Source organism: Salvia splendens, chromosome 19, assembly GCF_004379255.2.
Source record: "Salvia splendens isolate huo1 chromosome 19, SspV2, whole genome shotgun sequence".
Taxonomy (NCBI): domain Eukaryota; kingdom Viridiplantae; phylum Streptophyta; class Magnoliopsida; order Lamiales; family Lamiaceae; genus Salvia; species Salvia splendens.
The window spans coordinates 4,771,118-4,790,081 of NC_056050.1; the positions used below are offsets into that span (position 1 = coordinate 4,771,118).

The window sequence follows — 18,964 nt, forward strand, 5'->3', positions numbered from 1 at the left end:
AATTGGATCCTGATTGCAAAATTATACTACTACTGAATTTGCAATAAAATCCAAAATTGAGTAATTGAAGTATCAATTATTTCTCTTTATAAAATTAAGTGCCCCTATTTGTTTTTCGAACATGAGTCAATTTATATAGTATATACCTCTACACTATTAAACCCCCAAAACCCATCATTTATACACACACCGAGGCATTCACTCTACGGAGCATCAGCATCAGCATCAGCATCAGCATCAGCATCGGCTGAGAGAGAGAGAGAATGAAGGAGAGAGCGGCTGAGCGCACGGTAGAGGAGCGCTACACGCAGTGGAAGTCGCTCGTACCAGTTCTCTACGATTGGTTGGCCAATCACAATCTCGTTTGGCCGTCCCTCTCATGCCGGTATAATTATTCTTATTTCCCCCCCTTTTGATGTTCCTAGGGTTTAAATTTCGTTATGTTTGTGCTTATTCTACTTCTGGAGGTTGTTTTTCCGGTCACGGATGAATTTTGTAGTGTTTGATTCACTCACGGTGTGCTATTATGTGGCTATGATTTCACGTTTTCTTCGCCTGATTTGGGAATTTTAGTACTGTTTGCTAATTGCTGTACATTATACCCCATTGTGTGCATAGTTTCCTTTGTGCACATTCTTTTCTGTGATAACCCTCATAGAATGTCCCTAGGAGAGACTGAATTTAGAAAGACTGGAATGAGATCCTTTCCAGGAAAATGAAAGCCAAGTCCTTACAAGTACTTGTTGCTTAATCAGTCATAGTCAGATATTATTAGTGTGCTCCTTAGAACTTTCACGTTATATCAACGATTCAGCAAATAATAAACCAATACGTTGATTTTAAGACTACTATTTGATGAATTGAGCTGTGAATGTTACACTGACCCAGTTTTGATATTTTTTCCTGGAAATTGTCGAAATTGTGAAGTGCTTTTAATTCATTAATGTGTGATGATCTGGTTGCTACCTGTAACAGTTGATTATTAATCATACAATTGCAGTATCCGTTAACTACAGGACATAAGACTTGTACAAATTGCGGAGAGCTTTTAATTCTTTTATGTACGATGACCTGGTATGCTACATATAGATTTTTAATAGTAACAATAGTAATATCCATTGATACACAACAATACAACTTGTTAAAAAGGGATCGGAGGATGATGAAATGAGCTTGGATTGAGAATGTGCTCCGTAGAACCTTCATGTTATACCAACTATTCTTCAGATAACAATTCACAGTATTGATATTAAGATTAGTTCGTATAAGTTGGGCTATTAATGTTATGCTGAGTCTTATGGGGATTCTATCTGGAGATAGTAGAAAGTGTGGAGAGATTTTAATTCATTAATGTGTGATGAGCTGATTTGCTACCTGTAGTTGTAGTTTTAGCTACAATTTATAGTGTCTTCTTACTAGTTACTACCCAACAATAAGACATGTTCTGTATACCTACATGCTTGTATCTTTTTCAGAGAATCTTGATTTATAGCCTTTCTTTAAGTAGTGAAAATTAAGCAGGGATTTCACTTTCTGTAAAGGTGCTCCCACTTTTGGTTGCTAAGATAGAAAAAATTCATGATTTATATTTCCATCACCATTGCAGTTGGGGACCTCAAATAGAGCAAGCAACATACAAGAATCGTCAAAGGCTATATCTTTCGGAACAGGTGAGGTTCACATCCTTTTGACCATCACATTCTTATTTTCATTCTGTATATAAATATGTATTATGACCATCTCATTCTTATTTTCATTCTGTATATAAATATTTATTATGTATACTTCGTGAATTATTCCTCTCATGTCATTTTTTAGGACATGTATCATTGTTTGTAAAAGTCAAGTTTGAATTTAGTTGTATTGGATCATGCCGTTCATCAATTGTCTAATCTTGTTAATATCTAATTTTAACTTTCCCCCCCTCCCATGATTCTTTCCTCTTGTAGACAGATGGCAGCGTTCCAAACACGCTAGTCATAGCAAATGTTGAAGTTGTAAAAGCTAGGGTTGCTGCTGCAGAGCACATATCACAGGTGATGAATTTGTTAAAGAGTTGAATGCATGAAACTCTAACAGTTTACATATGTAAATGTATAAGTGTTCATGCAATTATATACAATCAGCTTCAGAAATTTCCAGCTTAATTGAAGCTTGTGACTCACTGAGATCCTTCATTTTAAATACTCACCAATGTTTCAGTTTAATGAAGAATCACGATCACCTTTTGTGAAGAAGAGCAAGACCATCATTCATCCTGGCGAGGTATCTTACATACTGTTGTCTAAGCATCATACAGCAAATTGTCCTACATGTTTAGCGTCACTGCTTTTATTTTTGGTTTATGGGCTGTATCTACCCACTCCATAGTTCGTCCTTTTTGTCTGAATGAGGGTACCTCAATTTCAGTGAGCTGAGAATCATACCGCTGAAGATATTCAATAAATGCTAAAATGTTAGTTCTCCTTTGTAATAGCTATAGCTTCCCTCTGCATCTGAGGGGATGTGATAGTTACATTAAATATATTAAAATTGTTAGTCCTCTCAAATAGCTTAATTTACTAGGTGGGATGTCCGCTTATAACAAGCAGCTATTTATGTTCTACTGGATTTCGTTTATAACTTAAGTGTCCCCAATACCCTACCCCTACTCACAAAGTCATCATTTGTTTGTAATTTGTGTCAGAATTTGTGTAACATCTAACATGTCATTATCAAATTGTATATTTTAAAACTTCTTGATTTGAATTCAAAAGAAACAAGAAAAGCCCAAAAAGAAAAAAAAGGTGCAATGATGTTTTTTATTGTAGGTGAATCGAATCAGGGAACTGCCACAGAATAGCAATATTGTGGCAACTCACACCGATAGTCCCGATGTAAGCTTTAGTTTGAATAGTTTTTATTTTTGCCAATTTTCTGTAGTAATATGTTACATTTCTTCTCTTTGCTTGACTTGACATTAAATTCAGAGAACAGTTATATGAACTAATCTTGAATTGGGGTTAGGTTCTCATTTGGGATGTCGAAAGTCAGCCTAATCGTCAACCCGTTTTAGGTGCCACACCATCACGCCCTGATTTGGTAAGAAGTTGGATCTTATAATTGCGATATTGGTTATCTTGCTTGTATGTAATCTGGCCACTGAATCCAATTCTATCTTGTACCACTGTTGATAATGGTTAAATGTGTAGGTTTGCATAGGAATCTTATAGTTTTCTATTGTTTTCTCCATGTAGTGACCTGATAGTTTTAGACTTTTAGGGTGCATTCTCTTTGGTTGCAAAATTATCATGAGAAAATAAGAGATAAGAACATTCTCTCCATTTAAATTTCTCCTTTCTTTTCCCAATTTTTTTATTAAAAAAAGAATTGCAGCCTTTCTTATTCTTCTTTATCAAGTCCCATAGGAGTGAAAAAGATGAATAAGAAGAGTGAAGGAAGATGATTTTCTATATCCCTCATTTTCCTATGATAAATTTGCAACCAAAGAAAATGCACCCGTTGTTGATATAATTATTTTCTGATTCAGTTCATAATGGTGTTTTATACATTGTTCCCATTCTTGCAGATACTGACTGGACATCAAGATAATGCTGAATTTGCTCTAGCCATGTGTCCTACAGAACCATTTGTGCTCTCTGGAGGTTAAGACTCTCATACCTCTATGTGTCTGCATGTGTGCCGCGCATCCATGTTCCTGTAATTATACTTTCAGATTTCATCGTATATGCCTGCAATACTTGTAATGTTCTAAAGTATAGAGCCATATTGGAGACAATGTTATCAATCTCGTATGGCGGCTTATGGCGGTTTGCCTAAAAACCGCCACAGGGATATGGCGGTCAAAAATTAAATAAATAAAATAATACTTATATATTTATATATAATTCAAAAATTAAAAAATATTAAAAATATAACATCTAAAATACTTTAAACAATTAATAAAGCATAATATACCACTCTAACCACCATGTCTCTTGCATAATGCCCTATTCCTAAATGCAGTACACACGCAATGTTGTCAAATGTCGGATATGGCGGTGCTATGGCGTTTCCACCACGGAACGCCATGCCATAGCGCCATGGCGCTGCCATATCCGCTATTTGATAACATTGATTGGAGAAAAGAATAAATTGTCATGGGAAGAGAGTTTCCTATATGCCTGCAATACTTGTATTGCTAGTGTTATAAATAACAACTACTAATAAATAAGGAACACCTTGATACAAAGGATATTCTACAATACTCACCTCAAACTGGAGAGCATATTGATCATGTCCAGCTTGGTACAACTCATCTGTACTTAGCTTTGTCCTCCTGCTCCAAGAAGTACTCATTATCATCTAGATATAGAAGATGCTCGACATCAATACCAAATCACTCTTTCATGCCTAAGCATAATGTCTGCCCATACTTGTTTTTGGTTGATGTTCATTTTTCTAGCAATACTATCCCGTATATATATGGCAAACAAGATAGGTTATTGAAAGAACTGAACAAATCAATACAATGGATTTTGACTTAATTAGTGTCGAGGCTTGTTATGACCAAGATCTTTTAGACTCAATTGGTTTTGCATGCTAAAAATCTTCAGCTATCCACATAAATCAGCTATTGGTAATTGGTACAGGTTCATCTTATATAAATAGTTAGTACATTTTGCAAAGTAGTAGTGGGATTCAATAGCAATTTACTGGGGACAATGTGACAAAGTTGCTGACTTTAGGAAACCATCTTATCTTTATAAAATGTGGTAAATAGTATTAGTCGGTAGATATCTTAGCAAAATTTGTTCTAGTACCTCTTTCTTTAGCTTTTTCCCCCCATCTGTTTTACTTCGCTTGTGCAAAAATTTCCTAGTTCATCATGTCATTGAAAATAAATGTAACATTTGTGACAGGCAAGGACAAGTCCGTGGTGTTGTGGAGCATCCACGACCATATATCTTCTTTGGCTGCAGATCAGGGGGCTCATAAATCTCCAGGTTCTAAGGGTAATTTATCTAATGGCAAAGCTGGTGATGGAACAGCTGTTGAAGCACGTGGCATATTTCAGGGGCATGGGGACACTGTCGAAGATGTCCAATTTAACCCATCAAGGTAGTGATGTACTCTATTTAAAAATCAAAACCTGATATTGACTTTGGTAGGGAAAGTAAGTAATATATAAAAGTCATTTCTCATGCGATTTCTTGTCATGATTGAAATTCCATCTCTGATGTCACGAATTATTGTCATGTTTTACTAAAAGTTCATCTGGTTTATGAAGCATCTGTAGTAGTATAAATGATTTACAATAGTTTTTTATCAACTCTTCATATAGTGCACAGGAGTTCTGCAGTGTTGGTGATGATTCTTGCCTGATTCTGTGGGATGCAAGAACTGGCTCTTCTCCTGTTGTCAAGGTAATTTTGTATCTTGAGATTTCATCAATTTCTAGAGTGCTTTACAAAATTTTCACAGAAATTCTCTTGTTTTTATTTTATTGTTATCACTTTTACATGAATGCCCGAATGTGTTAATCTGCACAAGCTGTAAAATATGACAAAAAATTCATCTCTGTTAAGATCTGTGTATAAATTGAAGGTTTCATGGAAAGTATTGGCCTGCCTGACCAATACTCCCTCCGTCCACTACCAATAGACTTGGTAGTGGACTGTAGTGGACAACACGGGGTTTAATGGAAAATTGGTAAAGTAGGACTGTAGGAGAGAGATAGAGAGAAAAGATGGTTGGAGCATTATTAGTGGAGACTGGAGAATGAGGCCCATCTCATTTGAGAGAGAAACTTACAATAAATGGAAGGGGACAAATTTTTGTGGACAAACCAAAATGGAAATATAGAACTATTGGTTGTGGATGGAGGGATTATATCAAAGTAATATTGACATATTCAACTCGATTCTGATAATTGTTCATTTTTACAATAACAATTTATTTTGCAATTTTCCCTTCTTTTATAATTGCGACATTAAATTTCACAAGACCGCGCCACAGCCACGGTGGATTCGAACTTGACACCTGTCTCCAGCTAGGCCCCACACACACAAAATTTGCTTGAATTACCTACTCTTTTCCCTCTCGGTTAGTATATTACATATACAATTAGCTCTCTTGTGCTGTTACATTTTAACTTTTGGGATTGTTTGGTTGACGTAGTGGTTTTAGTCAGTTTGAAAGAATCCTAATTAAGGTAAGATTTGGGCAATTCTTCCCTGTATAAATAGCTTCCTTCCTGTAATTGTTTCTGAAATATATAGTGAAAAATCACCGGCTTGATAGCCGCCCCAGACATCAGTGTTGTGAAAATCGCGCTTGGGGCGCGCTTGGGGCGTGGGGCGGTCAGGGCGCGGCTGTAGTCGCCCCAGCCACCCTGGGCCGAACGATATTCATGGGGCGGGCTGGGGCGCGACTGGGGCGGGCTGGGGCGAGCCGGGGCGGTTGGGGCGGCTGAGGCGACGGTGGAGCGACGAAATTTCTGTGTAAAGAGAGAGGAAGAGAGAGGAAGCTGATCCTTTCTTTTTATTAATATTTTAATACAATGTAACTTCATTTGATAAAACCTAGGCACACACCACCGCCTCTTTTTACCAACAATCGTTCAGCTTTTACTTTTTCAATTTTCTATAATATTAATTTATTATTATTGCCAACTTTTCAGCTTTCCTCAAAATGAATTAATTATAAAATTCATTTTAATTATCAAAACAACTAAATAGACTGTAATTCCTTTAATAATTATTTTTTAGCCAATATAAACTTTGAAATTTAATTTTTTTTCTTCCTATTATGTAAGTATAATTATTTATATATTAGTGAATTATATTTAATCATTATTATTACTAATATATAAATAATAAATAATTTTGCGCCCCGATTCGTGGGTCCCTCGCCCCAGCGCCCCATCGCCCCGCGACCCGGGGTCCAGCCTCAGCGCCCCGGACCGACCCGCGACCCTAACAACACTGCCAGACATCCGTGTAACCTATTCTGGTGTGGTTTGCTTGTTGTTTTGTTCCTTATTACGTAACATTACATTCACTAATACCTTTTATCTCTTTCAATTTATACAAAAGGTAATTTTCTTGATTTTGATTTTTCACGGACAGGTTGAAAAAGCCCACAATGCCGACCTTCACTGTGTTGATTGGAATCCCAATGACGTGAATCTGATTTTGACAGGGTAATTGTTCACTTCCAATCCACCAAAAACATTTAATCACGCATCAATGACCGAGGGGATGGATATCCCATGTCCTTTTCAGGTCTGCTGATAATACTGTTCACATGTATGATCGCCGAAATCTTACGTCTGGGGGAGTCGGAGCCCCTGTTCATATTTTTGAAGGCCATTCTGCTGCGGTGCTTTGTGTCCAGGTATTGGAGCCTGATTACAAGCCACCTTTTGAGTTCTAGTTATTATGTCTGTTTTTTCTTCCTTTTCTATATATTCTTTTCCCAGGACACTTTAGATCTATTTTAACTAGCAAAGATGACTGACATATAATTTTTTAGTGGTCTCCGGCTAAAGCATCTGTCTTCGGCAGTGCTGCAGAGGATGGCATCTTAAATATATGGGATCATGCAAAGGTGAGAAATCTCAAGTTATTTCAATTGGTTTACTTACTCTCCATGCACCATGACACTTACTCTCCGTGCAACATGATTGTTCTCTGTGAACCAACTTAAATAACAGCCACAACTTTCAAAGTTTGTCTTCTGTTCTCCTATCTCTGTCCTTTTCTTCCTAAAACAAACATCACAACCTTCCAACTTTTTTTTATCATCAGAAGCATGAAAAATTAAAGGCAGATGGAAGAAGTGGTACTTAATAGGTGTATGTTTGAAAGGATGAGTCTTGGTTCGTGTGACCTGCTACACATAAACATACAATAGTTGATTTAGTTAACTGCTACAAACCAAACATACGAAAATGTTTATTTGTTGTGCAACCTTGGTTGCCCAAGCCCAAACACTAATCCTTCAAAAGACTTGTCCAAACAAAGGAATGGAACTCTCTAGTGAACCGTAATACTTTTGTTGTCCATAGTGGCCATTCATATATTTTCCCTTTCTAAAATTCCATGAGTGTGAAAAATGCTGCTGCCTTACCTTCTTTTGGCATATAACCATTGACTAGAATTGTATGAATTATTTAGTAGTGGTTGTTCGGTTTGCAAGATTCTATCTTGAGATTAAATATGTAGTGTGTTTGGATCATGGGATTGAGTCCCACAACTCAATCCTAGATGGATAATCATGGGATAACTAGTCATAGGCAATCCCCTCCAACTAAAATAGTCTCACAACTCAATCCTAGATTGTATCTTGGTACTATTTTATCTAGGAAACCGAACACCACCTAAAAGTACTATTGGTCTTTTGCATTCTGAAAATTTTGCGTACTATGCAGATCGGAAAGGCAGGAAATGATGTTGGATCAGGAGATTCAAGCTATCCCCCTGGCTTATTTTTTAAACATGCTGGTCACAGGTTCGTGTATAATCACCATTCCTTTGCATTGGTGTTACCAAAAAATGTCATTGCTATCTTTGCCTTCAACTTCAAATAATATTTACTCAAACATATGACAGGGACAAGGTGGTTGATTTTCACTGGAATGCAGCAGATCCGTGGACTATTGTTAGCGTGTCTGAGGATGGAGAAAAGACTGGTGGGGGAGGCACACTGCAGGTAATATGAAGTTTACTTGCTTTTCAAACCGATTTGCATTTCCATCATTAGTTCACATGAAAACTTCACTTAGTTTCATATCGCTTTGTGTTTTATATCTATGATTGTTTTTTTTTTGTTTTACAAATCAGCAATATATGCACATGCTTTATACATTACAAGCGCAATTTGAATACACTGTCCGTCCATCTGATCTTCTGCTTGGTGGTGGTTTAGATTTGGCGGATGATTGACCTAATTTATCGACCAGAAGAGGAGGTGATAGCTGAGCTGGATAAGTTCAAATCTCATCTTTTGACGTGCTCCACTTCATCCAGTTCCTGATCTCGTGCGACCCAAGCTTCGGCTTTTACCTTTAATTATAACGAACCTTGAACGCTTTAAACATGGTTTTGTCGAGGTTTTGCTCTAAAATTTGTGCGGGAAGTGGATGGTTCTTTGTCGATTTGGCTAGTATTATATCCTGCTAGTGCCGAGTGCAAAATTAGATGGTTCTTATTATTTGGCAGTATAGATTTTCAGCATGCTTTGGATGACTCCTTCCATGCTGATAGTTTACTCTATTTTGTATGCCATCTTTTATTATAAGATCATCGATATGCACTTTGGGTATGGATTACCATTTGATATCACTTTTTACTTAACGTTATTGCTGAATCTACTAGATTCTTATTTCATTGTTTAATTTTTAAGAAAATTAGTTTATGAGGAAACCCAGATCATAGATCTAATCTTATTTTAACATTGCTTTGTTAACAACTCGATTCGAATAGGCATATATGTTGATATGCATTCTGATTGAAAACTAGGCATATATATCTCGAATTTTCTTCAGACAAACAAAAGGTCATTATGGAAGTCTTGAATATATTATTAAGTAAAATAGTTCAGATTGATTTCCTTTAATATACAACTCTTGAATGAGTACAGTGATAATAACATCTTCTCCTGAGTAATATGAGTTGCTATCATTATTTTGGGTGCATTTGATTTTCTTTTAACCTACACTTCAATGTAATAGAATAGTAATGACAATAATTAAAAGCGTTTTAAAACTGGATAACTTCAAGAGAAGATCCAATTATCTAAAATGCTCTCGTTGAATTAGTTATTTTCACATTGAAAATAACTTCAAGGGAGCAATTTTCATATTCAAAAGCTTCCCTATTTTTCCTTAAACTTCCAATTTTTATATCAATATGAAACAATGAAGAAATATTTTTTGTATGAATTGGTGTAATTACCCTCAATTTTCATATTCAAAAGCTTCTTATATGATGATAGATGAGCACAAGTCATTATTGTCTATATCAATTTCTGAACTTGTGGAAATATGGATGTTTAGACGCATAAGCAAAGGATATATATCGTGTTATTGCAAAATATCTATACAGAAAACTTACATTAAAACATGAACAGCCTTGGGTAACGGGTAGAACAGAAGATAGGAGAAAGGTTGGGATCGTCCGACTTCAATGATTCCCACAATGCTGGGTTCAACTTTATCTCACAATGTCGAGGCACAGCCAAATCCACAACCACAGGAAGTTTCTTCATCAAACTTGGGCACTCTTCTATGAAGATAGATTCAATGGAGTTGCAAATGATGGCTGCTGTTCCCTTGCATAAGCTCTTCAGTTTTGGAAGCTCATCCAAATTCAACTCTTTTAATTTGGGGAGGATGGGGCTATCACTTCCTTCATCAACGAACACATCTTCTATTTCTAGACACTTTCTCACATTAATGACTTCAAGATTGGGAACTCCTGATAGTATTCCAACCTTGCTCAGTCTTGGCAGCTCATATAAGGATAAGGATTGTAATTTAGGGAGGGTGAGGGAATTTGTTCCTTTATGTTAATCCTAGCTACAGATTGTCGAATGTTGGGAGAGGAAAAATCAAGACTTGGAAATCGAAAGAGAATTTTATTCACCAGAAACGGAAGATGAAAAATTACTGAATAAAGCAGAATAACAAACTATTAAAAGCTCAAAACTAACTAACGGCTATTTTCCATCTAACGGTCAGGATTAAACATGACTAACTAAGTACATCCAACGGCTGTTGAAACGAGTTGTTATAACAGCCGAACTCTTCTTCATGTTTTGATCGTTCTCTCCAGACCACGGAGCTGCCGAGCCACCGAACTTGGTGCCGAACTACCGAACTCTAACACCGAACTCGATTAAGCTCGTAACACCGAGCTCTGACACCGAACACCATCACCGAGCTCAAAAACCGAAGCTATCACAATCTACCAACAAACTCCACCTGTGATAGCGGAGTCACCAACCAGAACTCCTCCTCTCCAGTCCCACCAGTTTCAAACATAGCAGAAACTTTTCCTTAGGTAATGGCTTAGTCAACATATCTGCCGGGTTTTCTGAAGTGTGAACTTTGAAGACTTTCACATTGCCTCTTTCAATCTCCTCCCTAATGAAGTGCAACCTCACGTCTATGTGCTTACTCCTCTCGTGATACACTTGATGCTTAGCCAAGCTCAATGCACTGTTGTTGTCACAACCAATGCTCACACTACATTGCTTTACACCAAAATCCTCCAAAATCCCCTTTAGCCACTTGCTTTCTTTCACAGCAGATGTCATAGCCATGAACTCAGCCTCTGTGGTTGATAATGCAACCACTCCCTGCAAGCTGCTTTTCCAGCTGATGACGGATCCATACAAAGTAAATAGGAACCCAGACTGAGATCTCCTGGTGTCTAAGTTACCAGCAAAATCAGAGTCACACCAGCCAACCAAAGCATCCCCTTCATGGTCTTCTCCTCCCTTGAACAGAATACCAACATCCGATGCTCCTTTCAAGTATCTCATCAACCACTTCAGAGCAGCCCAATGCTCCTTACCATGGTTGGACATATATCTACTTGTTACTGAAATAGCTTGTGCCACATCCGGCCTTGTGCTAATCATAGCATACATGATGCTACCAATGATGCTAGCATAAGGGATCTGTCTCATCTCATCTTCCTCAGCCTTACATTTTGGTTTCTGGTCTGCAGACAATTTATAATGTTGGCTCATAGGAACTGAGACTTCCTTGATGTTACTCATCTGGAACCTCTTGAGTATTCTCTGCACATAATCAGTTTGAGACAACACAATCTCTCTCTTCTTTCTATCTCTGAAAATAGACATACCCAGAATTCGTTTTGCAGAGCCTAAATCCTTCATCTCAAAAGCATTACTGAGATCAGCCTTAACTTTCTGAATTTCTTTCAAACTTGCTCCAGCCAAGAGCATATCATCCACATATAAGAGTAAGTATGCCACAGCAGCTCCACCTACACTCTTAATGTAGACACACTCATCATAGCTTGATTTCAGAAAACCACTCTTAACCATGTGATCATCAAACTTCTTATGCCACTGCCTACTTGCTTGTTTCAGACCATATATGCTCCTTTTCAACAAGCACACCTTTCCCTCATCACCTGGCCTCTCAAAGCCTTTTGGTTGTGCCATATAGATGGTTTCTTTCAAGTCTCCATGCAAGAAGGCTGTCTTGACATCAAGTTGTTCAAGCTCCCAATCTCTTCTTGCAACAATAGCCAACAAGATTCTGATACTAGTGTGTTTCACAACAGGTGAAAACACTTCATCATAGTCAATACCATGTTCTTGTGTGAAACCCCTAGCAACCAACCTTGCTTTAAATCTGACACTTTTACCATCAGCTCCTTCCAGCTTCTGTTTGAAAATCCATTTGCAACTCACTACCCTTCTACCATTGGGCCTTTCCACCAGCACCCAAGTCCCATTTCTAAGCAGTGAATCAATCTCCTCAATCATGGCTTGCATCCATTTTTCTGCATCTTTACTGTCCATAGCCTCTTCATAAGTGCTTGGCTCTGAGAACTCTATTTCCTCAGCTACTAGTAATGCATAAAACAGGAACTCAGCATCAGAGTATCTCTCTGGTGGCTTTCTGATCCTTTTACCTCGGTCTCTAACCAGCTTATAGCTTCCTGGCTCATTTGGTGTTGCTGCCGTCTGAGTTGGTTGTCCAAGATCAGAGGCATCAGGAAACTCAGATTCTCTTTCATCTTCATCCTGCTGCTCCTGTTGAACTCCCCCAATCTCCACCTCAAATCCAGAACTATCTACTGCAGTCTCTGAATTTTTCTTAAAAGGCAGCTCACCTTCCCAGAAAGTTACATCCCTACTTATCACAACTCTTTCATTTCCTGGCTCCACACACCACAACCGATAGCCCTTCACACCCGATTGGTATCCAATCATAACACATTTTAGGGCCCTTGCTTCCAATTTACCTTGCTTCACATGAGCAAAAGCTTTACAACCGAAAGTCCTCAAGCCATCATAGCCACTATGCTTCCCATACCATCTGAAATCTGGTGTGTCCCCTCCAATGCTGGAAGAAGGACATTTATTGATCAGTTTAACAGCTGTGGATGCAGCCTCTGCCCAGAACCGCTTCTTCATCCCAGCAGCCAAGATCATGCATCTAACTCTCTCAAGGATAGTGCGGTTTACCCTCTCGGCCACTCCATTTTGTTGCGGATTTAATGGAACTGTTTTGTGTCTTTTGATGCCTTTTGATTTGCAAAACTCATCAAACTCTTTGGACAGAAACTCCAACCCGTTATCTGTCCTCAAGCATTTCAAACTCAGCCTTTTCTCTGCCTCAACCTCACTGCACCATGTTTTGAAACAGCTGAAAGCCTCTGACTTCTGCTTCAATATGTAAATCCAGACCTTTCTACTGAAATCATCTATGATGCTCATGTAGTATCTGCCACCTCCAATTGAATTCTCCTGTGCAGGCCCCCAAAGATCACTATGGGCATAATCTAGAGGCATTGTTGAAGAATGTGTGCTGTTGGGATATGGCAACTTCTTGGCTTTCCCTAACACACACTCCTCACATTGAGTTGTATCAGTCTGATCTGAGCATTGCAATACACCCTTCTTGACCAGTTCCTTTATACTACCAATTGCTGGGTGCCCCAATCTGGTATGCCACAGACTCAAAGAATCACCAACCACATTGTGTGCATGCCCTGAGTCTCTTCTCTGAACAGCAGCCATCATGTAATATAGACTGCCTTTTCTAGTTGCCTTCAAGATAGATCTTCCTGCCTTACTAACAACCATCTGCCCACCTTCAGAGACAAATCTGCATCCCTTTCTTTCAAGAGAGCCTAAGGATATTAGATTCCTTTTAACATCAGGAATATACCTAACATCACTCAGAGTCACCATACACCCATTCTCCATCTTCAACTTGATGGTACCTATGCCTTTTATCAAGCACACTTGGTTGTTGCCTAGAATGACAGTTCCTGTTGACTCTTTAATGTCTTCGAACCAGTCCAGATTCGGGCTCATGTGGAAGCTACACCCTGAATCCATTATCCAAGATTCCTTTCCCTTTTCCTCCATCACATTCAAAGCAACAGAAACTTCATCCTCTTCGCAATATTCTGCTGTGTTGACAGCTTTTCCTCCCTCAACCGCTTGCTTTTTCTTCCACACGAAGCAGTCCTTTTTGAGGTGCCCTGGTTTCTTGCACCAGTGGCAGGACCGAGTTTCTCTCCCCTCCGAGCTTGAAGGCTTAAACTCATTATATTGGTTTTTCTTGAAACTCTTATTCTTGAATTTCTTGACATTGAGACTCTCAGCCTGTGTCTCCAATGCCTTCCCACCTGTCAATCGCAGCATCTCTTTCGCCATCAACGCAGCATGAACCTCGGCATATGTGATTGGCTTATCTCTGCCGTAGATTATTGCATCGCTTAGCTGATCATACGAACTTGGCAACGCATTCAAGACCAGTATAGCCTTGTCTTCATCCGTGATCTTCACATCCACGGACCCAAGATCATCAATGATCTTATTAAAATCTTCCAATTGTTCGACGATCGATTTTTCGGCTACAAAATTGTACGAATACAGTCTCTTCTTCATATAGAGCCTATTGGCCAGGGATTTTGCCAAATAGACCTCATCTAACTTCGCTAGCACCTCAACCGCCGTGGTCGCTTCTTGAACCTCCCTCAGAACTTTATCACTGAGACAAAGAATAACCGCACTGTGAGCTCGCTGTATCATTTCATCGAACTTCGCCTGTGCTTTCTCATCAAGAACTGGCGCATTCTCCTTATCTACCGGAGCCAAAACCGCCGCCAAACCACGATCGATCAGAATCGCTTTCATTTTCATCTTCCACAGACCGTAATCATTCTTGCCTGTGAATTTCTCAGCCTCAAGCCTTGTCGCCATCGAGATCGTTTGAATCGTCCGCAAACCAACCTCCTTTCACCTCTTTCCCACAGTCGGCGCCAATTGTTAATCCTAGCTACAGATTGTCGAATGTTGGGAGAGGAAAAATCAAGACTTGGAAATCGAAAGAGAATTTTATTCACCAGAAACGGAAGATGAAAAATTACTGAATAAAGCAGAATAACAAACTATTAAAAGCTCAAAACTAACTAACGGCTATTTTCCATCTAACGGTCAGGATTAAACATGACTAACTAAGTACATCCAACGGCTGTTGAAACGAGTTGTTATAACAGCCGAACTCTTCTTCATGTTTTGATCGTTCTCTCCAGACCACGGAGCTGCCGAGCTACCGAACTTGGTGCCGAACTACCGAACTCTAACACCGAACTCGATTAAGCTCGTAACACCGAGCTCTGACACCGAACACCATCACCGAGCTCAAAAACCGAAGCTATCACAATCTACCAACACTTTATCTTCAAATATCACTTCTATTTCTTCACACTCTCTTATATCAATAACTTCAAGGCTGGGAACTCCTGATAGTATCCCCACCTTCCTCAGTCTTTGCAGATTACGTAACCATAAGGATTTTAATTTAGGGAGGGTGAGGGAACTTGTTCCTTCATCTTCAAATATCTCTTCTATTTCTTCACACCTGCTTATATCAATAACTTCAAGGTTAGGAACTCCTGATAGTGGTATCCTCATCTTGTTACACTTTTCAATTGTTAACTTTGTCAGAGAGGAAAACACAGGTTGTGCAAGTGCAGATGATGCTCCTATTTCCCCCTTGTTGATCAACCCCTTCATAGCATCCACCTTAACCAGTTCAATTTCTTCAAGAGTAGACATTTGACATTTCTTCAAAATGTACTCTATTCCTCCACAGTATTGAATTGTCAATCTCTTCAATCCATCCACAAAGCATACGCTCAGGCCCTCACATTCACTAATTGTTAGCTGCACAATTCGCTCTGCTAATACTCTCTCATCTTTAAGGTTGCATTTGGACAGGAACAGCTCTTTATTATAACATACTCCTCTTGTTGCATAGATACCTTTATCATATGATCCTACTCCTATTTTGTAGTAAGTGTTATGCACCCGACTTCCCAAGCTTGTAATAAAAGAATTAAAATCATTCACATTTTTCACTCTTCCACTAAACTCCTCTAGCATTTCCAGATTCTCAATTTCTTCAAATACTACTTGTATACGGAATGGTAATTCTAAGTGCTGAAGATTACCAAGTTTAGTAAACAATCCGCTTCGAATCATCCTCAAGTTATCCGCATCCATTGCTAGGAATTTGAGATTGAATAATTCCTCAACTCCCCGAGGGACTTTCTTGATGGCTGTATGCGAGAGGTTTAACTCCCTGAGTTTTTTCATCCCTCCCAAGTATGGAACATCTTTTAGCTTATAACATGACTCAAGGATCAATGCCTTGAGGTTCTTCATGGCACGGATTGAGTTTGGCAGCTTTGTTATGCTAGCACGGCTCAAATCAAGAGTGCATAGTCCTTGCATTTTAGGAAAGAATGAATCTGGGATAAACTCCAACCAATAATTACCCCATAAAAGCAATGTTGAGAGCTTAGGACAATTAGGAGACATTCCTTCTTCAATTCTCCTTATGCCATTGTCCACTAAGGACACCTTCTCCAGATCCTTTGCCCATTCTTCTTCTTTGGGAATTTCCTTCAAAGACTTATCACCTGCTCTTACCATATATTTCCCCTCACATATCTTCAGTGCCATACCTCTTACCAGATCATGCATCTTCACGCATTCCGTAGGATCAAACCTACCGGGAACAGCACAACTTTCCAACAGGCACACATTTACTAATTTATCCAATATGGAATGTCCTTGCTCAACTTGCGCTCTCCTTGTCTTTCTTTCTACTACCAACCCTCCTGAAATGAACTCTCTAACCAAATGCTCTCTCATTATTTTATAATCTTCTGGATATAACGCGCAATGCAGAAAACAATGTTGCAATGTATTGAACTCATTACTCAGACTATGATGATTCCTATTCAACCGATCAAAACTATATTTCAATACTTTATAAACCTCACCATCTCCCATGCCATCATTCCCTGAGACACGTTCTCTTAGTTCTTCATAAGCATTTTTCCATGTATGAATGGCTCTCTCGCCCCTCATGCTTCCAGCCACTGTAACAATTGCTAGGGGCAGACCACCACACAATTTTGCCATAGATCTGGCATTCTCTTCTGCTGAAAAATCAAGCTCTCTCTCATTTCTTAGAGTTTCCTTGAACAATTCCCATGCCTCATCATTTTCTAGATTTTGCACTTGAATCTTTTTTTGGCAACAAATTTGACGACACAGTTCTAAGGAGCGAGTAGTTATAATCAGCCTACAACACTCAACAGAAATGGGACATCCAACCTTTAATAGATCAATATTTTCCCACACATCATCTAATATCAGCACTGAATTCTTCATCTGAGACAAGGCTGTATTGAGTCTTGCCGCCCTTATAACTTCATTATCCTCACCCAGAAAGTACACACCTATTAAACGAGCTATTTTATCTTGTAAACTCGTTACACTAAAGTCTTGAGAGACTGTAACCCAAATCACACGTCCCTGAGAGTGTTGGAGGAGTCGATTGTGAATGTGCTTTGCCAGTGTCGTTTTGCCCACACCACCCATGCCATAAACACCAATGCTGGACACTTCCCCACTCTCTAATAGTTTCAAAACCATTTCCAAATTTTCATTAAAAGCTTCACCAACCATTCCATTTGTCAACAACTTATCTCCCCTACTTCCACAAACATCAAGGACAAGTTCACCGAAATTCCGACTTTGCTCAACAAGTGTGTCAACCTCATCAATTAGTTTAGCTGGTAACCCTCCATCCATCAATCTCGTAATAAATCCTTCGGATTCCACTTGAATCCCCAACTCAACAACTTGCATTTCGATGGACCTGACTTCTTCCAACCACTCCTCAACTTCGCGCTTCCTTTTCTTTTGACCAGAAAGCTCTGAGTTCTTGATTTCCTCCTCAACATCAAATGCCTTAGCACCCAATGCCTTCAACTTTTTCTGCAGAGCTTTTAGAATGAGCTCAAAGTCCTTTATACTTTTCACATTGTTGTGTGCATTATCTGCCGTTTGATCCACCAACTTTGACACAAATGACTCTCCCAGCTTTGTCAAAATCGACTCTAAAATCCGGCTTAACATTTTCACCACTTTGGTTTTCCAGAGTAAACATAAAACAAAAACAAGAATTATTCGATGAGAAAAATAGCTACAATCTCATTTTTCTAGCGAGCATCTATCCAGTCCGAAATGAATTTGCAAGTAATGAATAAAGTATAAATCCAATATATGCTGAAAATACGAACATGATGCTAAGCGCTAGCAATCTACAAGCAAAATTTGTTAGAGTTTAATATAATTATTCAAAATTTCCTTCATTTTACATGTACAAGAAACTAAAAATTTCATTTCCAAGCCTTGCGGTAACAATAGCAAGATCTTGTTAAATTCTAAACGAACAAATAAAAGCAGAGATGTAATAAGTATGAGAATTGTTACCTGAGAGATGTAAAAGTCTGAGCTGAGATTGAATTGAATAGATTTGTAGATCTAGAAAGAGAAAACGAGGAAGCGAAAGAGAGATTCACAATAGTATATGAAGTTGACTTGGACTTAGTCTTGCATTTTTCTAATAATAAAATAGAGTACTCTTTGTCCAAAAATAAATAGTCCCATTTGTATGACACAAAATTTAATGAGAAATTAATAAAATAAGAGAGAAGAGAAGAAAAGTAAATAAAGTATGAGATATAAACCTTTCACTTTTAAAAATGAGACTATTTTTGTGGACATTCTAAAATGACAAAATTATATTCTTTTTCATGAACGGAGGGAATATATTTTTTTATGAAAAAATCTCTCAAAGTAATTTGTGCTCGTTTTCTCTATGATTTCAAATAAATTAATAAAA

The 18,964-nt window shown here is 38.4% G+C and overlaps 2 protein-coding genes and 1 long non-coding RNA gene across 4 annotated transcripts; 1 reads left to right on the top strand and 2 right to left on the bottom strand.

Moving 5' to 3' along the window:
• Positions 1–157: 157 nt before the first annotated feature.
• LOC121779316 (WD-40 repeat-containing protein MSI4-like) lies at positions 158–9,326 on the top strand. Its single transcript, XM_042176631.1, has 15 exons — positions 158–385; positions 1,607–1,670; positions 1,950–2,036; positions 2,203–2,265; positions 2,811–2,876; positions 3,007–3,081; positions 3,569–3,644; positions 4,902–5,100; positions 5,324–5,405; positions 7,110–7,183; positions 7,266–7,377; positions 7,516–7,590; positions 8,414–8,493; positions 8,595–8,694; positions 8,911–9,326. Exons 1-15 carry the CDS (start codon positions 264–266, stop codon positions 9,016–9,018), a joined length of 1,383 nt encoding a protein of 460 aa, XP_042032565.1. The 5' UTR covers positions 158–263; the 3' UTR covers positions 9,019–9,326.
• Positions 2,276–4,881, bottom strand: LOC121779329. Its single transcript, XR_006045781.1, has 3 exons — positions 4,252–4,881; positions 3,661–3,697; positions 2,276–2,428 (listed from the first exon to the last, which is right to left on the bottom strand). It is a non-coding gene; the product is annotated as an uncharacterized LOC121779329 (long non-coding RNA).
• A 708-nt stretch (positions 9,327–10,034) lies between the features above and the next one.
• Positions 10,035–18,666, bottom strand: LOC121779313 (probable disease resistance protein At4g27220). 2 transcript variants are annotated; one of them, XM_042176629.1, is made up of 3 exons: positions 18,553–18,666; positions 15,430–18,203; positions 10,035–10,953 (listed from the first exon to the last, which is right to left on the bottom strand). In XM_042176629.1, the coding sequence occupies exons 2-3, from the start codon at positions 18,193–18,195 to the stop codon at positions 10,927–10,929; spliced, it is 2,793 nt and encodes a 930-aa protein (XP_042032563.1). In that variant the 5' UTR covers positions 18,196–18,203; positions 18,553–18,666; the 3' UTR covers positions 10,035–10,926. The 2 variants fall into 2 exon arrangements, with proteins under 2 accessions (XP_042032563.1, XP_042032562.1); XM_042176628.1 differs by lacking the exon at positions 18,553–18,666 and having other exon boundaries at positions 15,430–18,542.
• Between the last annotated feature and the right edge of the window lie 298 nt (positions 18,667–18,964).

What these genes read in the sequence shown, in the direction of transcription:
- LOC121779316 (XM_042176631.1), top strand. Translation starts at nt 264, where the DNA reads ATGAAGGAGAGAGCGGCTGAGCGCACGGTAGAGGAGCGCTACACGCAG. An exon ending in GCTCTTCTCCTGTTGTCAAG is followed by an intron (nt 5,406 to 7,109) that starts GTAATTTTGTAT and finishes TTTCACGGACAG; the next exon opens with GTTGAAAAAGCCCACAATGC. An exon ending in ATATATGGGATCATGCAAAG is followed by an intron (nt 7,591 to 8,413) that starts GTGAGAAATCTC and finishes CGTACTATGCAG; the next exon opens with ATCGGAAAGGCAGGAAATGA.
- LOC121779313 (XM_042176629.1), bottom strand. Translation starts at nt 18,195, where the DNA reads ATGTTAAGCCGGATTTTAGAGTCGATTTTGACAAAGCTGGGAGAGTCA. An exon ending in TATTTGAAGATAAAGTGTTG is followed by an intron (nt 10,954 to 15,429) that starts GTAGATTGTGAT and finishes TGGAGTTTGTTG; the next exon opens with GTAGATTGTGATAGCTTCGG.